The sequence below is a fragment of the Cygnus olor genome, chromosome 4, assembly GCF_009769625.2.
Source record: "Cygnus olor isolate bCygOlo1 chromosome 4, bCygOlo1.pri.v2, whole genome shotgun sequence".
Classification (NCBI taxonomy): domain Eukaryota; kingdom Metazoa; phylum Chordata; class Aves; order Anseriformes; family Anatidae; genus Cygnus; species Cygnus olor.
Genome location: NC_049172.1, coordinates 71,869,572 through 71,892,212, shown reverse-complemented (window position 1 = coordinate 71,892,212; position 22,641 = coordinate 71,869,572). Strand labels below are relative to the sequence as shown.

At 51.2% G+C, this 22,641-nt stretch overlaps 1 protein-coding gene and 1 long non-coding RNA gene across 2 annotated transcripts; both read right to left on the bottom strand.

Annotated features, from left to right (window-relative positions):
- Nucleotides 1–4,450: 4,450 nt before the first annotated feature.
- Nucleotides 4,451–11,995, bottom strand: LOC121069715. Its single transcript, XR_005819573.1, has 3 exons — nt 11,861–11,995; nt 9,698–9,835; nt 4,451–7,962 (listed from the first exon to the last, which is right to left on the bottom strand). It is a non-coding gene; the product is annotated as an uncharacterized LOC121069715 (long non-coding RNA).
- A 1,523-nt stretch (nt 11,996–13,518) lies between these two features.
- Nucleotides 13,519–22,179, bottom strand: THNSL2 (threonine synthase like 2). Its single transcript, XM_040556148.1, is given in 10 exon segments — nt 13,519–13,777; nt 13,780–14,003; nt 14,137–14,288; nt 15,164–15,289; nt 17,863–18,011; nt 18,874–19,104; nt 19,820–19,972; nt 20,239–20,433; nt 21,122–21,349; nt 22,002–22,179. Coding segments are annotated over 9 exon segments (1,494 nt in total). The 5' UTR covers nt 21,345–21,349; nt 22,002–22,179; the 3' UTR covers nt 13,519–13,736.
- Nucleotides 22,180–22,641: the final 462 nt, after the last annotated feature.

Sequence of the window (22,641 nt, the reverse complement as noted above, 5' to 3'; positions counted from 1 at the left end):
TTGGGGGGTGAAAAAGTTGATATTCCCCACAGGGATGTCCCTGACTGGATGAGATCTGTGCTGGAGCTCCTAGGCAGTGTGGGCATTTAGTCCCTGCTCCTCACTCCACGTAAAGCCAACCTATGAGTGGCCTGTCCCCAGGCTCCCAGCACTGCCACGCAGTGACACAGCGAGCCAGATCAGTTTGGGACCTCACCAACCTGCGACTGCACCAGCTCAGCCCACCAACCTGTGCCAGCCCTAGGGAGATGTTTAATACAAAGCACAACAGCAAACCTTCCCTCCTGGTGCTGAACAGGAGGCTCTGGTGCTCAGGTGGATCTTTAGCCATGATCCCCAGTTGGATTTCCTCCTGTTATCCATTCCATTCCATTTCCTTATGATAAAACTCATGTTTATCCATATTATCATTTACGTTGGTCAGCCAGCTGTGACACCTGCTATTATTTATATTACACCTCCTAAAAATGATGCCTCTTAACTGACATCAACAGGGCCAGACCTACCTCCACCGGACATTTACCCCCATTCCAGGAGTTGAACACCAATGAAAAGGAGGGGGCACCTCTCAACTCCATTGCTTCTAGGGCAGCACCTCTAAGCACACTCCTTCAAGTTTTTTGCTTTTTCATTTTTATTTTTATTTTTTTCCAAAGGATATTGCCATAGCACAAGCACTGAGAAGGATGGTGTTTTCTCAGACCAAGCCCAGCTGTCCCCTGCCCTGTTCACATGTCCTTCATCCCCTTCTTCATGGCCATGCAGTGGCTCATCCAGCTGACCATGGAGCTGCTAGGGCTTGGTCCCAGCTATACGACTGAGCTGAAAATGGGTTCTTTGCACAAGGCTGGGACGTTGGGGGACTGCAGATGTGGCCCCTGAGCCTGTACAACACGGTGTCTGTGCCAGATGGTGGGAGAGGAGCAATACCACCTTGGAGTCCCACCATCACCACCCTTGTGCCAGCACTGATCTCCTGAGGAAGCCCAGCTCACACCAGCAGGAAGGGAAAGGAGTCCTGCAGGTGTAGCTTGTACCAGCTTGCCAGGCAAAATATCAGTGTGAAAGAATGTACCTACAAGTATAACTTCATGCAGTTACCTTAGGGCCTCTGTCATTGCAGAACCATTGCCCCAGCTCACACCCCTACCAGATGTTGACAAACAGCAAAGGTGAGGTCATCCTCGGGAGAGGAAAAGCCAAGAGGACTTCTCCTGCCCTGGCCTGGCTTTGCACGGCATGCATGACCACAGGAGGGACAACCTGTGCTAACCACCCCAGCAGAGACCAGCCACCCCTCCCCAGGGCCACTATTGACCACTGCTCTGCTGGGGCAACCTGCTGGGGACCTTCTCCTCTTTCCATGGTTTTCTTCTGGGAAGCAAGGAGATGGAGCAGGCCAGATGAGAGCAGGACATCCTGGAGGCCACGGCTTGCACCCACCACTTGGTTTGGGTGCATTTATGGACAACAGAGTGAAATTGATGTCCGACCAGCAGCAATTCTTGCAGAGACATCTCCTTTCTGCAGGAGATGGAGCAGAATGGTAATCCTCTGCGGTCCCCATCTCCTCTTGGGTGGCTTCCGAGTGGTGGTGGGGACGTGCTCATGGAGCCCTGACATGCACGGAGCTGTGGCACCAGGGCGAGTGGGACACCTCCTCCCTGGATGGGTCCCGGCACAAAGGTCCCAGCACGGGAAAAGCATCCCTGGGCTGGGCTCAGCCACCCACTTCTGTGGCCGCTGCGCTGCAGTGGGAGCTCAGCATCTCCTGGTACCCCACCGCGCGGCTTCTCCTCGCAGCGCCTTTGCTCCGCCGTGAGAGATCAAAAGGCATCCAACCCACTGATTGCTCAGTTTGTGTCGAAAGGCTCCCTGATTACCTCACCATTAGCTGCACCCATTAAACAAAATCCGAAAGGTTTTAGACAAAGCTGAGGTTTCAGATGAGAGGGCGAAGGAATGACTCAGTGCCTTTCAACGCCAAAGTCTTCTCCTCCGTCCTGTTTGTACAGCACCTAGCACGAGGGGTCCAGGTGCACGCCTAGGGCTCTGAAACACCGCCACAATTAAATAATAAGTGTAATAGCAGCTGTACTCCCACCAGCAGGGTTTCGTTTTATTATTTAAATATTCACTTGGGCTCGGGAGCACCTCTGGGAGATGCAGTTTGTTTCAGCGAGGAGGAGGGTGACCCCCGGCCAGCCACCAGCATGGCATGGGTACAGACGGAGCCAATGGGGCAGGAGGCAATCGCCCCAGGGTCCTGCCATTCCCCAAGGGTTGGGAAAGGGGGTTTCTAGCTGATATTAGGGGCCTATGCAACCTACAAGGGTGGTGAGCCCCACTTTGGGTCTTCTCCAAATGAAACCCACTGACGTTGGCATTTCTCCGGTCAAGAGCATCCAGGGATGCTCACACCCAGAGCTGGGTACAGGTGAAGGGGAGCAGGGAGGGCTGCAGAAGCTGTTCTCCCCTCCCGTTCCACCTGGAGAATTAGCAGCAAACGGTGAATTTCAATCCTAAAAAAAGAAATGACAGAAAACAAGCAGCACCGTGGTTTGGCAGCACTGCTTGAGGTTTGGGCTGAGGATGGTTTGCTCGTTGTTGGGCACCGAACCCAACACAAAGGCAACTTCCAAGAGGACGGGTCTCTGCAGGGAGGCCCTGGAGACCCTCCACCTGGCTCCTGGCCTCGGTTGACCATGGTCCCGCACTGAGCCCACCGCTGGGCCCTCCACATCTCTGGATCTTCAATGCTGAAAATGGTTCTGGGAAACAAGTTGCCTTCAGCCCAGTGCTTCTGCTGGACATGGTCCTGGGCACCCTGCTCTCGGTGGCCCTGCTTGAGCTCAGGGTTGGACCAGACGACCTCCAGAGGTCCCTTCCAACCTCATCCATTCTGTGATTCTGTGTTTCTCCTGCCAGGCCCGGCTGGTGGCTCAGAGCTGCAGTGGGAACCACCTGCATTTATCGCAGAAGAAATAGTGCCATCTACTGACATGACTAGCCCTATTCCTAGAAAGCGAGGGGTGGATGCTTATCTATCTCCCTTACGCCAGTGAGCTTTTGGGGTCATGCCAGCTTGAGAAACACTCATGGAGCCACACCGGTGGGGCAAACCCACGAGTGATGGGCTGGTGCATGCTGGCAGCCTGAGACCCCCGGGGACACCCAGGGTGGCCCCGCTGGCTGCAGCGTGCAGTTGGGGTGGCCTCACCACCGAGGACACAGACCCCGAGCACCCCTGGTAGAAGGGCTGGAGGGGAAGATGCTGCTCACTGCCACCCAGCAGAATTTAATTGGCCTTTATCTCTTTTGCTGTAATTAATGAACAAAGCTAAACCCTTCATAGGGTTCACAGGCTGCTTTTCAAGGGCTCTCCCCCCTCCCACGCCATTTCTTGGTATAGTTTTTCCTCCCTGACCTGTGGTCCTACCTCCTCTAGTGCTGAGGGGTGCTGGAGGTACTCCCAGAGGAATTACAGGAGAAGGTACCTTGGCCTGGCTGGCAGGGGCTAGGCCATCTCGTAAAGGTCCTTCTCAGCCTCATGAAACCTCAGCTCCCATACAGGTCCCCGGGAGGCAACTGCACTCAGTGTGCTGATCCCTGTGTGAGCTCTGAAAAGCAGTAAAGCACTGATTTTCTGCTTGGTTCTGCTTTATTCTATTCATGATATGTATTATATATTGTAGGTGTGTGATTTTATTGCATTGTATTGTATTATATTGTATTATATGAGAGACCAGCCCCACTTACGTGGTCTAGCATTGAGGCCACCTTCCCACCCAGAGACAGGAGACAGGGAGGTCTCAGAAGTCGGAAAGGCGAAAATCACCCCCACATCCCAAACTACGGGGACAAACCATCCCATCCCTCCATCCCAGCCGCAGGAAGACCCCAGGACCCCGGTCTGGGAGAGCTCCACGTCGGGGACATGATCCCACCCCGCCACCTCCCTGGGGACATGTGAGTCACAGCAACCAGGTTGAAACCGGGTCAGCGTGCGAGTCGAGGAAGCCTGGTGGTGCTCAGCTTGGGAGCTGCCCATGGAGAGCAAAGCTCCCGATTTTCTGATTTTCTGAGCTGACCTTCCAATAGCAAAACCATCAAAGCAGGAAGCACATTCCTGAGGCCTGACCCAGCGCGGCGAAGTCAATGGAAGGTTCCCACTGAACTCAACGGACACTGGACCGCGGCCACAAACTTTTATGTAGCCAAGATTTATTTATTTTTCTCCCCTATGGCTTTGTCCAGGACTTCATCCCGCCAGGGCTCTGTCTCATCCTGCAACGAGGAAGTCAAATTTCTCCTGCAGAGACATTTTAACACAGCAGATAACCAAATATATATAGTTAGAAACATTACCACGAATGTATATGTATATATAACATATATATTCTATATACATACAAATAGCCTCTTAAATGAGAGGCCAGCATACAAGACAATCAGAGTAAACACTGTAATAATCCTAATTATGCAGCACATTCTGCCTAACATATTTATTTTTAATGGCAGTCATTTTAGTAGCTCTAAGGCCCTGAATTAGTCCAATATGTTCTTAACTAGGTTCACTTTGAATACAAATGGTAATGACTTTTCCAGAGGGTCCAGCGTCCTGGACGAGCTTGCTGCGCACCGGTCTATTCTGCTTAGCGCATTTACTTTTAATAACAGGTTTAATGATGCACTCAGGGCCTAATAACCGCGTTTAGTCACAAAGAGAAAAACCAGCTATGAAATGCTTTCCCTAAAAACTAGGCTACAGGGGATCGCCGCGCCGTTTGAAAGCCACGCCGGCCAGCCTTCGATGCGCCTCGATGCGTTTCGGCTCTGCCCGCAGCGAGGACGATGAGTGCTGGGATTTTGGGGGAGGGTTTTGGGGTGGCCGACAGGGCTGGGGTGCTGCAGGGAGCCTGAGCTATGGGGGATGAGGGACTTGAACGGAATCTGGCTTCGCCTCCTCCCACCCGTGGCTGGATTTGGGGAGAAGGACAGGGCGGGACGTAAAGGGAGGTGGCTGTGGGCATCGCAGGGCGCTCGCTGGCGGAGACGTGCCGGAGGGGAGCGCGTTTGAAAATCACACCCACCACTCATTAAAAAAAAATAGAAAAAAAAAAAAAGCAACACAAAACCACCACCACAACCCCAATTCCTACCTTCAGCTCCCCAGCAGCAAGAAATGCAATCAAATTAAGCAGCAGCTGCTCTCAGGCCAGATCGAGCCATCCCCAGCATCCCTGTGCCGGGCTCTGTGGGGCTGGGGACAGGCGGGACCCCTTGGCACATCCAGCCTGGCACAAAGATGCTTGTGCTAGCAGAGCCCTGGCTCCCCAACGCGTGCCTCCGGGCATCCCCATCCCTGCTGTGTCCAGACCTGTCAGAGCCCAGAGCCATGGATGGACCTGTGAAGCCTCACACACCAAGGGGATGCTCAGAGCCACCTCTGGCACAAGCTGAGACCATTTTTCCACCTTCTGTCACTTGTCAGCTGAGATAAAAGGGTTTTCTGGCAAACCTGACGTTCCCCCAGCCATGCACTTCTCCCCCCAGGCTGTGAGCATCCCAGGGTGCCCGACTTGCACCAAAACCCTCCCAAATGATCCTAAATATAACCGCAGTGGATCTCGCCAAACTTCAACCCTGGTTGCAAGAAAAACACTTGCAAGGCTTGAACCCGCTCTAATTTGTATGCCTCCTGCCCCGAGGCCCGCACGAAACAGGAGGGTGGAATCCAATAGCATGTTGTGCATAAAAAGATGATGCCAAAGATAACCCTATTGCTAATAATAACCGTGGAATCCGTCCCTGTGAATGGGCCCCATTGAGTGTCTGAACACAGGCATTCCTTGGTTAGGTTTCTCTGCCTACAAATATTTCGTTTGAGTCTTTAAATACTAATCATGGAATTCAGGTGAACGCTTTTTATCTTCAAAGCACTGCAGGAAAAAAAAAAAAAAAAAAAAAAGAAATTAATTCATTCATTAATCAAAGATAATTAAAGGGCACAAAATATGCCTTCCCAAGCGCGGGAGCCAACCGGCGCGGCGCGAAGCCTTGCGGAAAGCCATGGTGGGGACTCGGAGCATCGCTCCGACTCGAGGCTGATCTTCCCGGAGCAGTGCCCAGGGCCGGATCCTGCTCGTTATCGGCAGCTCCGCTCAAGCTGTCGGCCTGACATGTGTTAGGCTGTGTGTCTGCCACGCAGGAAATAGGGTTTGAAGCTCACAGCCAGGAGCAAAAGCTCCGCTTGAGGCTTTAATGAAGCTGGGATTGAGTGGCGAGGGTGGTTCAGTGAAGCAGTAAATGCAAACACATTATCACCTGAGAACTTGCTCCAATTTCACACCAATTAACTAGGAATGAGAGACGAGGGCTGGGGCTGGCTGCAGAGATGGCTGATAATCCCGGGAATGGGCAGAAAAGGCTGGTACGGAGGCGCTTGTGCCAAAACGAGTTTGTTAGATAACGCCAGGCCCAGCAATTTTGTCTCAGGGAGCAAGCACGTCATTACTGGAGCTGCAAAACAAACGTTTGCAGAAATACGGGTGTCCGTGAGAGCAGCAGGGGTGGGAGGTAACACAGCGATAGGTGACCGTGTCACCCCTCTGCCAACGCGTCCCATGGCAGGGACGGTGGGCAGTGAATGGCCCTTCCTTCGGGAGCCCCTCAGATTGCCCGGATTTGGCTCTGGGTGGGTTTTAGGTCCAACACCGTGCCCAAAGATGTAGCTCTGCAAGTGCCAAACGTGTCCCCAAAGCTCACCCCGGGGTCCTGAATCCTGTCCCCGTACCCAGGGGCCAGCTCTCCTCCAGGCTGTTTTCAGGTTGGAGCCATTTCCCTGTTTTCCTGCTGGGTTTATTCCCAGGATAGGAGCTAGGGTGGGAAAAGGGAGGCAGTTTAAGGAAGTGCTCTTTTAAGGATTTTGATGGGCTAAATACTAAACAAAATCGCATCCTCAGTGTGCAGAGCCCTGTTACCATTGCCTTAACTGCAGGGCTCAATGTCTGCAGGCAGCCTGACCCTCCCGAACGGTGCCACGAGGCTCCCTGCAATCAGCAGCCTGAAGGAGAGCAAGTTCTTGTCTTTGGCTGAAATCTCACCTTTATTTTAAAACACAGAGTCTACTACAAATGCGAGGACAAGAGCCCCTTGCTGGGTTTCACACTGGCTGGAGATCTCAAAAACAAGCAGGTTGCCTCCCTTAAAAATCAGGGAGAGGGTTTCTCCGGCCATGGAGGATGGATAGGCAGAAATGGACCAGGATTAACCATAATTTCCTTAAAAAATAAAAATTGTATGGTTCACCTCACTGGGAGTGCAGGGTCTGAGCGAAGGTGCCCCTTGCAGCTGCCCACCCTGACCAGTCGATGGGCTGGGAAGTGACAGCTTGGCTCGGGGACGAACCTGCAAAGGGATTTAACCCTGCACCCAGGCTGGGGGGTGCTCTCCCTGGGGTACCCCACTTGCTCCGGGGCAAATCTCCTGTACCGTGCACAACAGTGCGCTCAAGCCCTGGTGCGAATCCACGGGGCTCTTCCTGCTCGCCGCCTCCAGCCTGTAATTATCTTAAAGGCAACAATTAAAACTCCTGGACGCACGTGATGGGCTGAGGGAGCACAGCGCAGCTAATCCCCGCGAGCATCCCGGAGGCTGGGATGGCTGCACCCCGCGGGGAGCTGGGGACAGAGCCCGAGCGGTGCCACGGGCAGCAGGAGGGATCCCCGCTGCAGCAAAGGGTCCTGTCCCCATCCTGGCTTTTGCTTAAAGCTCTGCTTGTAAACTTCAGTGGAGAAAATGCCATTTTTCCATCTCGAGACAAGGTCTCGCTTAGGTCCTGCTCCATCCGTGGCGTACCCAAATAGCGCTGCGTTCACACGCACGTCCTCCTTCTGCCTCTCCCATCCCTGAGCTCAGCGTCCCGCTGATGTTTCATGCTCGCGTGCGAACACCCAGGAGCTGTAAAGCAAAAGCAAGGAGATGGAGAGTGCAGAATCACATGAAACACCTCTGTCCTCCTGCGCTCACTGCTCCTCTATTTTTCAACAGGAATTGTTATTTTTTCTGTTTTTCTGAAAGCATCACCCTCCCGCAGGCAGGTGATTGTAATTCTCCGTTCCACCTCCTCTCTTCACCAGCCCCCTTGTTCCAGCAAGGCCCCACATTTCACCTCCATTACCTTTTCCCCCAGTCAGATATTGTGGACTTGAGGAGGTGAAAATCATTCAAGATGAGGTGCTGCTTTCTCTGGATGCAGTGTTTTAAAGATTTCTCAGATTTCCAAAATTTCTAAATAATCTACTTTGCTTCCTTTCCCAAAGATTAAACATAATTGTATCCCTTTTGAATAAAAGTAAGTCATTGGAGTTTAAAAATAGAGTGGAAAGGGGGGGGGGGGGGGGAAGGGAAGGCTCAGATTATTTTTTTATTTTCTGATCAAAACCAGCTTATTTTTGGTGGAAAAAATATTTTATTACAACCCAAACAAACCCAAATTCCTTTTCAATTAAATATATAATTTCTAAATGCAAGCTAGCTTTTCTTTCTCCTTTCATTTTTTTTCTTTCCCCTTCCTTCCTAAAATGCAAATAATCAGGAAAAATCCTCTCCTGAGACCTCTGTCCCCAGATCCCATCCTGTGCCCCATGGGTGCCCGTCTGGCGGCATGGAAACTTCGGGGCAGACCAAGCTGTGGGGCTGGGGACACAGAAAAGCGCATGGGAAATTCAGCCTTGGCTTCATCCAGCTGAAAAAGTGAGTCTTGGCACCCTAAAGGGTTGTGGTTGCTTTCTGGAAAGGATGGGAGCTGTCAGGGTGAAGGAGTATCACCGTCCCAAACTGGGGACGCCTTTGCAGGCAGGCAGCGCGGCTATCATAGATCACCTGCAGATTTGTTATACGGGCGCTACAGACCTCAGGTTATAAATGACACAAATGCAACCTCCTGTGTTTGCATTCATACAAACACACACGTGCAGCTTCTGCACCTTCCACGCTGTTTGTGCTGCGCTGACGCTCTTCACCATCCCCATTTTTCCCCACGTGAGGAGCTGGCACAGCTTCAGGCTCCCTCTAGCCCCAGAGAGAAACACACCTCACAGTGCCACCACGGCTTGTGTCCTCGTCCCCGAGCCAGCCGCCGCTCTGTGAATAACACCAGCAGCACCCCTCCGTGTGTGTGTATTGATGAGCAGCAGCATCTTAGGTGAGCAAAGCCTGCTTGCCTTTAAGGGCAGGAATAACGTCAGGTGGAGGTGCTGTTCAGCATCGTGGATGGCTTGAGAGTTTTATCTGGGGGTTGCCTTCTCTCCTGTGAGCATCTGACTTTTTAATTTGCTTTGCCAGAGAGTGTTTGTGCTGAGTTTCTCGCTGAGGCCGGGGAGGCGAGAGGGTTTCCCCAGCACCCCAAGCTGCAAGATCAATATTGGCCACAGGAGCAGCGCCAGGACGGTGACTTACACCACTGCCTGCTCCTTCGCAGCAAGGGCGAAAAAAACTACCGAGCGAGTAGGAGGGATGGACTCTTATCTCCAGATCTTCACATCAAGATGTTCACAAGCCAAAAAGTTGCTGGGCTCGATGAACACGGCAGAGTGGTATTCAGCAGCCTGCCTTGCACAGGGATCAAGCAAAGCCATCTCCTCCGCCTTTAAAATGTATGAAGCTGCAAAATCTTAAGGGCATATAAACTTACTTTGATTGCAGGGCTGGTATCTTGGAAGTCGCATTCCTTTAATTTCCTTTAGCTGGTTGCTTTCCCCGTGAAGGACATGCACAGGGTGGTGAGTTTTCAGTGGAAACTGGTTTTGCCTCATTTTCCACTTCTCTCATGCTACAAGGAAAGAAGTGCAGAGCTCCGGAGGCCTGCCTGCCTCTTTCTAAGCAGACAGAAAGGGCTGGGTGTCTGTGTTTAATTACAGCCTGAAAGAACTGCATTTAAAAGACAACAGCAAGCTATTTAATTAATACTTATCATTAGCACACATAGGAATGCCTAGCAGCAAATTGCAACAACAAAGCAACTTTTTTTTTTTTTCTTGCACTTGGGATAAATTAATTTAAGGAAAAAAAAAAAAAAAAGGAGTAAACAAACCATTTGCACCAGATTTGAGATGACTTTTTATGGAGTGGGAGTACTGGTGTAGTAGCTATTACCCTAGGACAGCCGAAATCTATAGGAGCACGCCTTTCAATCTCCAGCTGTCCTGGCCAAGAAGCTTATCTCCATCTATCCATCTATCTATCTTTCTATCTCGGCATTTACACCGGGCTCATCCCCATGTCTGAGCGCCTACTTGTCTTCATACCTGTCCATAAATTACACGGCGCCCCCAGGGTATTATAAATAATAATTCAACTCCCAAACCTTCAGAATGCTGTTTTAAAGAATTGGCTTCCAATTCACCGCGCTGCGGGCTCCTCCCTCCAGCCCATAAAGGGAACGCTGGAGGAGGACGTGACGCCCCGTTTGGCTGAGGAAATGCCCCAAAATCAGCCCCGTGTGCAGGAGGAACAGGGTAGGTGCCCATGAGCTGGTGGATGGGGATGGAGAGAGGCTGCACTGCTCTGTTTGTGGGAAATAATAACCACATCCTCAGCCCTTTCTGGATTTGTATATCCTCCTTCATTTTAGCTCGGCCAGCCCTGCAAACAGCCTGTCGTCCCATGTCCCTGTTTAATTAATAGCACTTTTAATGGCACTGTTAATGATTGGAGAGATGAAACAACTCCATCCCAACACCCTACATCTCCCCACGAGGCACACAGGGTTCAGGAACAGTTGTCCCAACCATCTCCCTCGTGTGTCCCAGTCTCCTGGGGATCATCCCTGGTGAGACTCTTGGTCCCCCTGGAGGATGACCGCACACCTGTGGGCATCATCGTCTCCTTGGACACATAGGTCAGGTCTGCTCAGGGTGCAGGACCTGAAACTGGTGTTTTTGCCAGGGAAAAGGGTGAGGGGCGGCTGATGTACAAGATGAATTACTTCACAAGTCTGGCCTGGATTTGTGCACAGCTCTGGATGGCATAGAAGCAACATCTCGCCATGCCCAGGAGCACGCTGAGCTGCCCTCAGCACCTCTCAAGGGTGGTGAGGAGGCACCACCAAGCCAGCAGCCGAGCCGAGCTCCAAGCACTCATTTTGGGGCCAAAACAGGAGCAAAAGCCCCGGTATGGGAGCGCCAAGTTCCCCGAGCAGCCCGTGGGACCTGCCGGGAGCTGTCCCCAAGCCTGTCCCCACGGCAGGACCGCGCTGAGCGGCAGCGCATTGCCCTCTGCAGGGGTGCAGCATCCCTGCACGCCGTGCTGCGCCTTCCCTCTCCATCCTCAGAGGAACAGGCTTTTCCTGCCTCCAGAGCCCTAAGAGAGGTTTCAGAGCGTCCTGCCCTCAAAACAGCTGGAACTGCACCCCCACCCTAGAGGATATTTAGGAATTAAACCCCCTTCCACCTCCCGCCCAGGACCGGGTCCCCAGCTGGATGTTTCAGGGATGGGAGAGGAGCGAGGGGGCACGCTCGCCTCTCGCTGCTCCATTTCTGCTCGCAAACGCACCAGGCTTTGGTGGGATGCAAGCCCGACCCCCCTCGCCCCGTCCTTCCCGCTGCTCCCGGCCGGCCGGATTTGCAACCTTTCGCTTGGATGCGGAGCTGCCTGCAATTTCGGGCCTCTCCCCCCTCACGGGGTGTCTAAAGCTATGATTAAGAGCTAAATTACAGCCGGGCAGCCGGCCCTGTCCGAGAACCGCAAGATTTGGGGAGGCGACTACTGAAGGCGGTGGAGTCTAACTAGAATAACGTGCAGCAGAACGCAAGGAGCAGCTGACCGCGGGGCTCGGACGGGATGGGGGGGTTCTCACCTTCACCACTGTCATTTATAGTGACTTGCTGCACAGCCTCCAGGCCAAGTCATCGTTAGGAGCAAAGGTGATGCTGCGTTGTTGCTCAAACAAGAGGCATTTTGCTGTCCTTCTTGCATTATCTTTAAATCAGCTGGTTCCTGCAGCAAAAAGAAAGGACCTCGTTTTTGGGATGGGGGCAGCCTCGGCAGAGGCATGGGTCCCTTCCCTCCTGTAGGGTTTCACGGGGAAGGGAGCATCGGGCTGAGCCAAGGGGCAGAGGAAAAGGCAGCCCGGGTGCCAGCACGGCGGCTCGCAACCCAGGCAAGGCTCCCCGCACATTCTGCAAAACCCCATGCTGATTCACTTCACAGCATTCACTTTTACCCCGCTAAATGCCACTAAACCTTCAAATTAACCCTCCCATTACAGGACCTCCTTTGATGTCAAAGGGGATTTTTTTTTTGATGGCAAAAGGGGATTTTTCCCCCCCGGTGTAATTATTCCCATCTCTTTTTTTTTTTCCCTTTTTAGGCACAAGAGATTCCTGCCAGATGCATGACTTGTGGAGGCAGCTCCCACACGAGGTATTTATATATTTATATGTGTACGATGGGAACGTGGTACTGAAAGACCAGAAGTTTCAGTCTGAAGATAAGGGGAATTTCCCATTTCCTATTTGTTTCAGTGGAAGTTGCCCGGGAAGAACCTGCAGCAGGACTTGGACCCAAAGCTGCGAGATACAGCACCAAAAAGCAGCTCTGCTGGCTGACACCCCTAAAATAACCACGCCCAGGGACAACGCCCACTATTTAACACTATTATATTAAGTTTCTGTAGTCAGGGATGACCCCTGAAAGCAGATCCACTCCAGCCCTGTGTTCATTTCCAGCAGCTATGGCATAGAGATATTTCCCACTCCGAACACTGCTGGGCCATAAAACACAAGTTAACCGAGACCGGCGTGTTGCCTTGCAAGGTGTGCACCTCTGTGAGGTCAACTCCAGCTTAGCTCACTGGCCCCAAGCTTTTTTCCTCATCCACTTTACCCAAAAGCCACCCATTTCTGCCCTTCACGCTTGCACTGAGCATTTTAATTTTTGCACGAGCTTTGGAAAGTGAAAAGCTCCACGAGTGGCACATCAGCCTCCTCTCCCAGGTGTAAACAAGCACCTCGTAATTCAGCACAAGATTACTGAGCAGGATACAGCTCTCCCACGACCAAGAAAGTTCCTATCTCAATCCAGCTCCTTGATGTGATCTGTTTTACAAAAAGTCCCTTTGAAGGCCACAGCAAGCATCTTATTCCCAAGGCCAGCACAGGGCTGCAGCTTCAAAACCCCACATTTTGTAGGGGCGATGGTCCCCAGAGTGCCCAGGAGGCTCCCATGGGACATCTCTCCTTGGAGATTGATGTAATTTATTGATGTAATGCCCACAGCTCAGCTCATTTTTACTGAAACAGAAAACATGTTTGTTACTTCCACCAAGCGGCTGCTCAGGAGAAAACCACAACAGCTTGGCAGCGATGCCTGGCAATACTCCTTCAGGTGGGTCTCGAACAAGATGTTCAGGGCCACTGAGTAATGTTCAGGAAGGTGATGATTGTGGATGATTTTAAGGGAGCTTCCTGTGATGGCTAGTAATGATGGAACAAATAGGTTTCTTCAGCGTTTCAATCAGCTTTCATGAATTTATAGGAAAAAGAGGGTATAATTCCAGAGCTATTTTCCAAAAATTTTGTGAAATAGTCTATATAATTCAGTGGCAAAGTATGTTCTGCGAATAATTCGTTGTACAGAGAGTGTAGGCTCCTCACCCAGTGTAACACATGAGCAAAAATTCCTGGGAATGGAGAACGAGCCCTGGGAGGCATCACCAGCCACATCCCCAGAGCTCAGCCCTGCGTGACAACCTGCCCGCCAACTCCCTGCAGTCCGGGGGAACAGAAACACCCCGCCGTGCCTCCCACCCCTGCACCACAGCTGCGATGCGGTCCCGGAGCACTCGTGCCCAGTCCTCCCCCCGCCGCAGGGCTGTGGACCGGGTCTCCATCGCCGTCAGGGCGGTGATTTCGGGAGGGAGCTGGGGAACCAGGCCCGCTCGCAGCACGGCGTCCTGAAATTTGGCAGCGGAGGCTGAAGCTAAGCAACATCGGGGCGTGCTGAAAAGGAAAGAAAAACAAGGAAGCTTTTGATGCAAGACTGCCCCGAGCTGGAGGTACAGGAGGAACAAGTGGGGAAGACGCTCTTGTCCCCAGCACACCTGACCGTGGCTGTTCCCACGCAGGTCCCTACCTGCTGGCACAGCTGTCCAGCTGCGAGTAGTGGTAGTGAGCAGCCACGGCTGTGTGGGGGCACAGCAGGCACTGGTTTTCCTCCCAGCAGCGCTGCATGGCTCGCACGATGTCCTCGTCAGATGCCGAGCTTGAGCGCAGAGTCTCGGAGAGCTGCAGGAAGGGAAACAGAGGTTTGCACTTGGCATCATCACCACACGCGCTCCCCTCGACGAAGTTGATCCATGGGCACCCAGCAGAGCAGGATTAGGGAAGCTGGAGGCGGAAACTGGGGTGGGGGTTGCCTCAGGGAATAAAGAAAAGGGGTGGCCGCTGAAGATGGGAGAGGGGCGTTTTCCAGCAGCGCCTTCCCCCAGTTTTTTAATAATGTATTTTTATGTTATTTTGCATATATATTGTAAATACATTGCATCTTTATTTTAGTAATGCAGTGGGTTTTTTATTATTATTTATTATTTTTCTGCCATGCAAGCAGGCCCAGGCACTGCACAAAGGACACTGCACCGTGGACAGCATGCATCGGGTAGGACAAGGCAGAAGTTTGTATCTGGCCCAAAGAGCCTCGCATTCAAACACTCACTTTTCTCTTGTATTTTGCTCTGCTTTGTGCTTGTGGTCCCATTCACCGCAACGTCAGTGCTGAATTGTGGACCCAGCAGACCCACTCCCCAACACCACGCTCAGTTTGTGCCAGCACCCACTGCCCAGTCCACCACGGCCTGCCTCAATACACAGCTAATGCTGGCGCTGGAGTGGCCAAGAAAGGGGTGGTAGCTTCATATCCTACCTAAAAGGTTGCAGGCATTTTAATTTTATACAGAGGAGTTTTTTTTTTTTAATTAAAAAAAAAAACATCTTTTTATTAACATCTCCATGGACGTGCACTGATATAAAGCTCTTCCATCCTAACAATTCCACTTCAGGTTGGAAACTTTCCAACATGACTTTTGTTAATTCTGAAAATGAGTTGAAAACAACTGACAACAGTAACTCTCCTTACACGCAGAGGCACGGGCACGGGGACTGACCTTCCTGTGCAGATCCTCCGGCAGCTTCAGGCTTTTCGACGCAGTGAATTGTTCCATCAGCACTTTTGTCAGGTGGCTGTCACAGCCTGAGAGCAGCCAGAGGATCCTCTCCACGTTGCAAGGCTCCTGGGATGACAAGACAATATGTGAGCACGGAAACGTGTCTGTCTGTCTCAGGGAGAGTAGCTGTGTGGATTCTCTGATGTCTAATTAGGGTTGAGGTCCTATTGCTACCTTTGTCTTGGAGAAGGCTTGCGTCTTCTCCCTGGGCTTTGCATCCTCTCCCTGCACAGCTACATCCCCCAAGCCTTGTCTTTGGGAACTCGATATCCTTCAGACCTCTGACCTGTCAGAGCAGTCTGGCAGTGACCATCAGATTAAAAAAAATAATAATGAGGGGACAACTGATGAATTGACAGCAAGACCACATCTGTATAATCACCTTGAGGAAAGGAAGCTAATAACACACTATGCATTCGAGAACCAGAAATATCCAGCTGTTTACTTAGTGTTGCAGATGCTGCTATGAATCATGCAGCTCCTGTGTGACTTAATGAGGCACTCAGCTCCCTGCAGGGCTGACCGATAATCTTTAGGGACATGTAAGGCACATATAGGGCCTGACAGGTCTGTATGGCTATGTAGCAACCAGTGTTGCGACACTGCAGCAAAACTCAGTGAAAGGCCATTCAGGAGGGTCCCGAACAAATTTCACTGCTCCCTCTCTCATTCCCACATGCTCACAAGCACCAAGAAACATTCATCCAGGTGGTTTTGCTGAAATATCTTGCTGGGACAGACAGGACAAGGGACACCAGACTGGGTCCTCCTCACATCTCTGGGGTTGTTCCTAGGTTGCAGGCAAGTGCCCGTTTTGGATGAGTTCTTTACACCTTTTAAGAGCTGACAGCACCTGTGACCTTTTCTCTCTCCATCCTGTCCTACCTTGCGAGTGATTAGGACTTACTCAGCCTTTCGTGTCCTTATCTGGGTGGCTTAGGGCTCCACTCCTGTTCTTCATCTTCCCACCATTATCTCCCAGTGCCTTCAGCCTGTAATCTTCACTGTAGCCTGGGCGTAGCCTGCCCTTTGCTTTAGGCTGTCCCCTGGTTTGGGCTGTCGTCTGCTTCCTGACCTGGGTGTCCTGAGAAGCTACATGTCAGCACGCTAGGACGTCGATGACCTGCTACCAGGGGTGCTTCCAGCATCACCCTCCTGCTGTCCCTTCTTCCCTCCTTCCTTCTGCTGCTCCCACATCCAGAACCTACCCTTTACCCTCCTTTCGTACCAGCCTGTGGTTTCCGCTGAAGTTTTCTGAACGAACTCTAGTAAGTCAAACTGGGCTGGGACACCAGTGGGAGCCTTGACCAACACTGGTTTGCTTCAGACGCTGCAAAGACACAAGATCTGCTGCGATTCTCCTCAAATTCCTCCTTAAAAGGGTCATCCACACTCCACTCCCTGCTTCACCTTTCCAGTTAGTGACTAAATAGGAACCGTTCCTGCATTAGTTTAGTCCACAGAAGAGGCAACCAAAAGAGGTTGTGTAGTCTCCTTCCTTGAAGGTTCCCAATGCACAGAAGGACAAAACCCCAAGCAACCTGGTCTGACCTCAGAGCTGACCCTGCTTTGAGCAGGTCCCAGCTAGAGACCACCTGAGTTGCACTCCAGCATGAACCACCCCATGATGTGCTGAGCTACGGAAAAGTCTGCATGGATGCTTCAGACATGAGCTAAACAATGACATCCCATGCAGCTCTGGAGAAGGACAGGCAGAGGGATACAGCTGTTCAGCTTTTGGGGGACCCTCTGGCCATCACCTCACCCAGCCACCTCCCCTTACCACCCCAACATATGCCAAGAGAGGAGCGCAGCCACCCTTTGAGATCTGAGGAGCCCCACAAATTCATGCCTCAGGATGAAATTCAAGCTATTGGCCACAGTAGTCCAGTGACAGGAGCACAACAACTTATTCTCTGCAAAGCATGGCAGTTCCTCCAGGCTCCCAAGTCCTCCCAGTGTGTTTGAACAGCTTTTGGAAAATCCAGGTAGCTTAAGGCCATGGTGATAAAACACCAAGTATTTCAGACCTTGGTCACTTGTTTGGAAGCAGATCCAATCCCCACGGATCACAGGGTAGGTATGAAAGTGTATTTGCTGTTATTATTTGCTGGTATTTGCTTCCAGGCATTTGCTTTCTGTCCCTCCATGACTTTTCATTTCTGATGCCTTTGCCTGCCGGGACTTGTTCTGCTCTGCACAAATTGCAGACAGCCACAGAAGAGGCATTTCTTCTGGGCTACTCTACTTTCTTTCCTTCTTCTCTTGCTCTTGGTAGAGCCTTTCAGAAGCACCAACAGAACCCTTGGAATGTGACAGGATCTATACTTTTCTAAGTGTCACGGAGCTTTTGAGAAAATTTCTCTCTTTCTAAGCTTACACATAATGAACCCCTAGAAGCTCAGCATTGAACAAGGAAGATTACAAAGTCAAGCCCTGAAAAGTAAGGTGGTGTATCTCAGCTTAGCAGTCCGCAGCATAAATGCTCAGTATGAGTCACAGCTCTCAGTGCACCACTGAGAGGCATTGCCAGTGGCAGAATTACGGTCTTACAAACCACGCATAACAAAGTACAAGGAAAAAATTATGAAAATATGTAATGTTCAGTATTTTCCCATTTGTACCAATTCATTATGTACCTGAATATCCATGGCTGATGCTAACGTAGCCTTCACGTGCTCTGATGCTGAGAAATCTCCGTGCTGAACAGCCCTGTGAATGATGTCGTTGCTGTTAACCACAGCAACCAGTTCAATCGGAAGACCCATCTTCTGGGCAATACAGCCAGCTTAAAAAAAAAAAGGGAAAAAATGCATTTGACAAAGAAACATTCAAAGGAGATTTAGCAAAGAAGTCACTGTATAAATTGATTGGGCGTCTAGTTCAGAAGTAGCCACAAACAACAGTCCCTAATAAACTCCCAGACACCTATCTTAAACGCTTTGGTAGAACCCCAGAACATAAAATCCTGGGACACAAAGCTCCTAACAAACCAGCCCAGGAAAATCTCCAGATTTGAATATGGACGAGCAGAGGACTGAGAGGTCAGGCAGCTGCCATTCAAGCAAGAGAGATGAAGTTGTGGGGTTCTTGCAGCTTATTAATGCTGCCTCAGAGGGGTGGCCTAGAAATACACTGAATGCAGTTGAATGCATCAAATCCTTCACTGCTTTAGTAAAACTGTTGTGCACCTATTTCAGAATGGAGGCAATCAAGAACTCAAATTTAAAAGGCCAGATTATGCAATTAGGAGTGGTTCTCTTGACTGTGCACTACCATCTAAACCAGAGTAGAACTAGGCAGGACTCCACGCCTCTGTTAAAGTTTTACTTAGGGAACAGGAGCCACAGTATTTTTCCTCTTTTCTGGACCAAACACATTCTACCCTCTTCTAACGTGCACATCCTCAAGATAGCTATGGTCACCATCAAGGGGTGGTTTGGGATTTTCTGCACCTTGCAAATCATCAGTGACACCTGAATGAGTAATAACCATATATGAGTAATAAATGTAAGGCCTTCTGAAGAAATCCTACCAGCGAGTGGGTGTTTTAATAAACAGCAATACCCAGCATTTGCAAAGCGCTTTTAGTCCATAGGTCATAGAACACTCTCTCTCGTCCCTATCTAACCCATATTTTTTCCCTTCACCTGTGATATTTCCTCCCCCTCCTGTTGGCACAACAATTTCCACCACTGGCAGCGGGGTGGTATCCAGGGACGGGGCACACTGAAAGTAAGCATAGAAGTGGTGAGCAATCTGCACCATAATCCTTGACCAGTTGACCGAATTCAAGCTCATCAGATTGTATTTTCTGGAAAAATCGACATCAGCGAACAGTTCCTTGATCAGCTCATCGATTTGATCGGAGTTCCCATGAGCTGTCAGAAAAAGAAAGGAAAAATTAGATCTACTGACATCAGTGCATCAGGCACAAAGCATTTCTGCTCACAAATAGGACCAGACCCAAGCCACTGGGTTTGCTGCAGCCAGGGGTGTCCTGAGCTGTCTGTCTCATGGACTATATGAGCCAGGGTTTGAGTAGCACAGTGTGGACACCATCTGGCTTCTGTTTTTGACATATATTCTCAGTCCCTACCAGCTGCAGATACACTCCGGGCTCTTGCTCACACCGATACGTATTTGTTAGGAAGGCAAATGCCTGCATCTCCTGTGAGATGTCACGGTGAGAGCTGGTTGAGTGGAAAAGACAGCTCAAGCACTCTGTGGTGATCCATAGGGAGGGCACAGTTAGCTGTGTGAATTGCCCATGAAGGTGAGGGAAGAGGGAAGGGGTCACCTTTGAGCCCTTTAGTTCCAAGAAATGGTGTTGAATCCAGTACAGCTGAACACCAAATGCCTGCATGGAGACAACTCTAGTCGGAGACCGGAAGAAAAGGAAGCTTTGAACCACTTGACTGTCAAACTGGGGACATGTGCTAACAGTTCCTGTTAGCCAGACATCTGGGCACGGTGACCACAATAGAAATGACCTGGCTGGCTGCAGCTGCAAAAACAGCAGCCCCCACAGACTTGCAGGGTCACAGTTTCAACACAGCAGGACCACAACACAGACAGTCCAACAGCAATACCAACCAGCAAAGACGTGGACATTGTCTTCAATGACAGTGGTCATCTGAAGTTCCTGTATCTGCGTGCAGAGCCCTTTGGGCAGCAGAACAAAGATGTCCATGTTCTGCTGACCTCTCACACTCTCGATGGCTGAGCTCCCTGTGTCCCCCGAAGTCCCTGTTTCAAAGCAGCAGAGAACCAAAAAAATAAAATATCAAGACATCCGTCAAACCTGCATCATCACACTTCAAGAAAAAGATGCAGAGATGCTCCATGAGATGGTTTTGGTTAGAGAAGCTTCCCTGGCATTGGCTGGAGATCGCTCACCAGCCACCCACGAGGCAGTACCACCCTGGGGCATCTATGTGGTGGGCCGTGGGATGATGGCTCTCAAGGTAAAGACCTGCCCAGAAGTTTTACCCCCCACACAGAGGAATACTCACCCACCAGAATAGTGATGTGTTTCTGCTTTTTCTCCAAGAAGTACTGTAAAAACTGCCCAGTGCAGGACAACGACAGATCCTTAAAAGCATAAGTAACCCCATGCCAGAGCTCCAGAACATTCAGCCCATCTTTCAGCCTGGACATATGGACAACATCCTTGTGTCTGAATCTGCTGAAGGCCCTGTCAATCAGATCTAGAGGGAAAAGGATTAAAGAGGATGTCAGGCTAGGCAGAGAACTACTTTTTTTTGATCGGTGGCTTCCTGCATCTGTGCTCTTTATGCTCCTGGGAAGCTTTCTGCGAAGCCAAAGACTCTCAGTTGCTGGAGAGGTGACAGATATCCAACAAGTTATTCTTAGCTGTTAGGAGGAATATAGACATGCTCTGTTGCCTTCAATAGCTCTACAGTGAGTACCCCCAGAGGAAACCTGACACAATCAAAGCAAACTGCGTTAAAACATAAAATAAAGGAAACCCAAGTTTTATTACAGCACCCTGTTGAGACAGAGGTTGTAGCTGCCCTCTGGTGGAAGGGATGGCTTAAAAACATTACAAAGCATGGAGCAGCAGAAAACCCTGATGGGATATCAGGTCTGGAGCCAGCACAGCAGCTTCCCAGCAGTCAGCAGTGCCACAGCACCAGCTACCGCTGCTGCAATCACCACAGTCCCCAGCACATAGAGAACACCTTGTCCAGAAGGTAACAAGCCCCAGCAAGGCGAGGGAAAAGAGGGAAGAGAACGGATCAGGCGATGGTGCAGCTGGCTCCATCCTCTGGGGGCTGCAAGAGGATGGGGCTAATGCAGGTGGAAGCATCCAAACACCCCAAAATCCTCACACGTGTCCCTGCTAATAGCTCCCACCGCCCGGTTGAGGCTCACCGTTGAGCGTGCTCTGCGGGACCAGCTCGGGTGCAATGAAGAGGGAGCACAGCTCCTTCACCAGCTCGGGGTAGGAGAGGCGGCTCCAGCGCTGCAGGGTGGCCCCGTCCAATGAGGGGATGCTCCGGGGCATGAAGAGGCCGCCGTCAGGAGCGTAGCCGGAGAAGAGGGCTCCCTCGAAGTCGACAGCCCTCGAGCCTCCCCGTGTGCTGACATACTCCATGGGTGCTGTCGGGGGACACCACAGTCACTGCCAGGACCCCAGAGCGGCCGTCCCATTAGGAACGCCCAAGCAGACCTCCCAGACACCTCCAATGTGGACACACACAGCCGGAGGGCAGCATTGTGGGGTATTTTGTGGGCAGGCGAAGCGCTGAGTGGGGTTTGCACCCAGGTGTCTGCGGGGAGCCCTCTTGTCGGGCTTCCCCTGATCCGGACACGTCCCTGCTGCTGCAGCAGGCACCGTGCCTGCACCTGACATCCCCTACAGGCTACGTGCAAACGCTGGAGCTTTAAAATAAAAATAAGCAAATATGTATCTCTTTAAAAAATAGTAAAGGAGGAAACAGGGAAAACAGGGAGGAGAGTAAGAGGGAGAGGGAAAGCGGAGGAAAGGGGGGAAGGATTATGCATTTAGTGCAGGACGATTTTGTTCAACGGGGTTAAAGCAAGGACAAGATTTGCACGACAGGTACAGCAAACTTCCAGGATCCCCTTTTTTCTTTTTCATAAAGGTATCCACAAGGTCTGGGGCTTTGAGCCTGCAGGGCTTTCTGCCCCAGCACCTTGTGCACAATGCTTTTGTTCCTTCCAAATTTCCCCTCCTTGCCAAAACAACCAAAAGCAACCAACCCGTCCCCCGACACACACACACAATTACCCTTCAGAGCTGCCCCACAGGAGCAGACAGAGGGGAAAAAATAAAAAAAAATAAAAAAATAAAAAAGAGTTTCCAGAGCTGGTAAACAACCAGCCTTTAACCCGGATCAGCTCAGCCACGGCTCCGGGGCCGTGAGGGGGCGGAGGCAGGAGCAGAGCCGGGAAATGGCGGCCAGGCGCGGGGGGGGGGGGCTGCTCCATGGTTGCAGGGGAAAGCTCGGAGTTCAGCAGGACAGGCCCCGGGTTGGGTTTAAATTTAAGGTTAAATCTGCTGGAAGTAGGATCAGAAAGCTCCATGAGTGCCTTCCCACCATGCAGTTCACCCTGGGAGGCTGTGACTCGGAGCAGCGCCGTCCCTCCATGGGGAAACTGAGGCAGGGAAGGGCTGTGTGTCCCTTTTCTTGATTTTTACTGTATTTCCTTGCCTGGTTCTCCTCGGTTAGTGCCTGTATGGGGCTGTGCAGCATGCACAGCTGCACCGGGTGCAGGGACTGGAGCCCAGTAAGGCAAGGTGCAGAGGGTGCCTGGTAACCACCAGCTGTGAGTCAGAAAGCTCACAGGACAGAAGGGACACGCTGCCTCCAGAGTGCCAGAAACCGACCCAAAACACATCACTGCTCCAACCAGCCCGGGTACCAGCG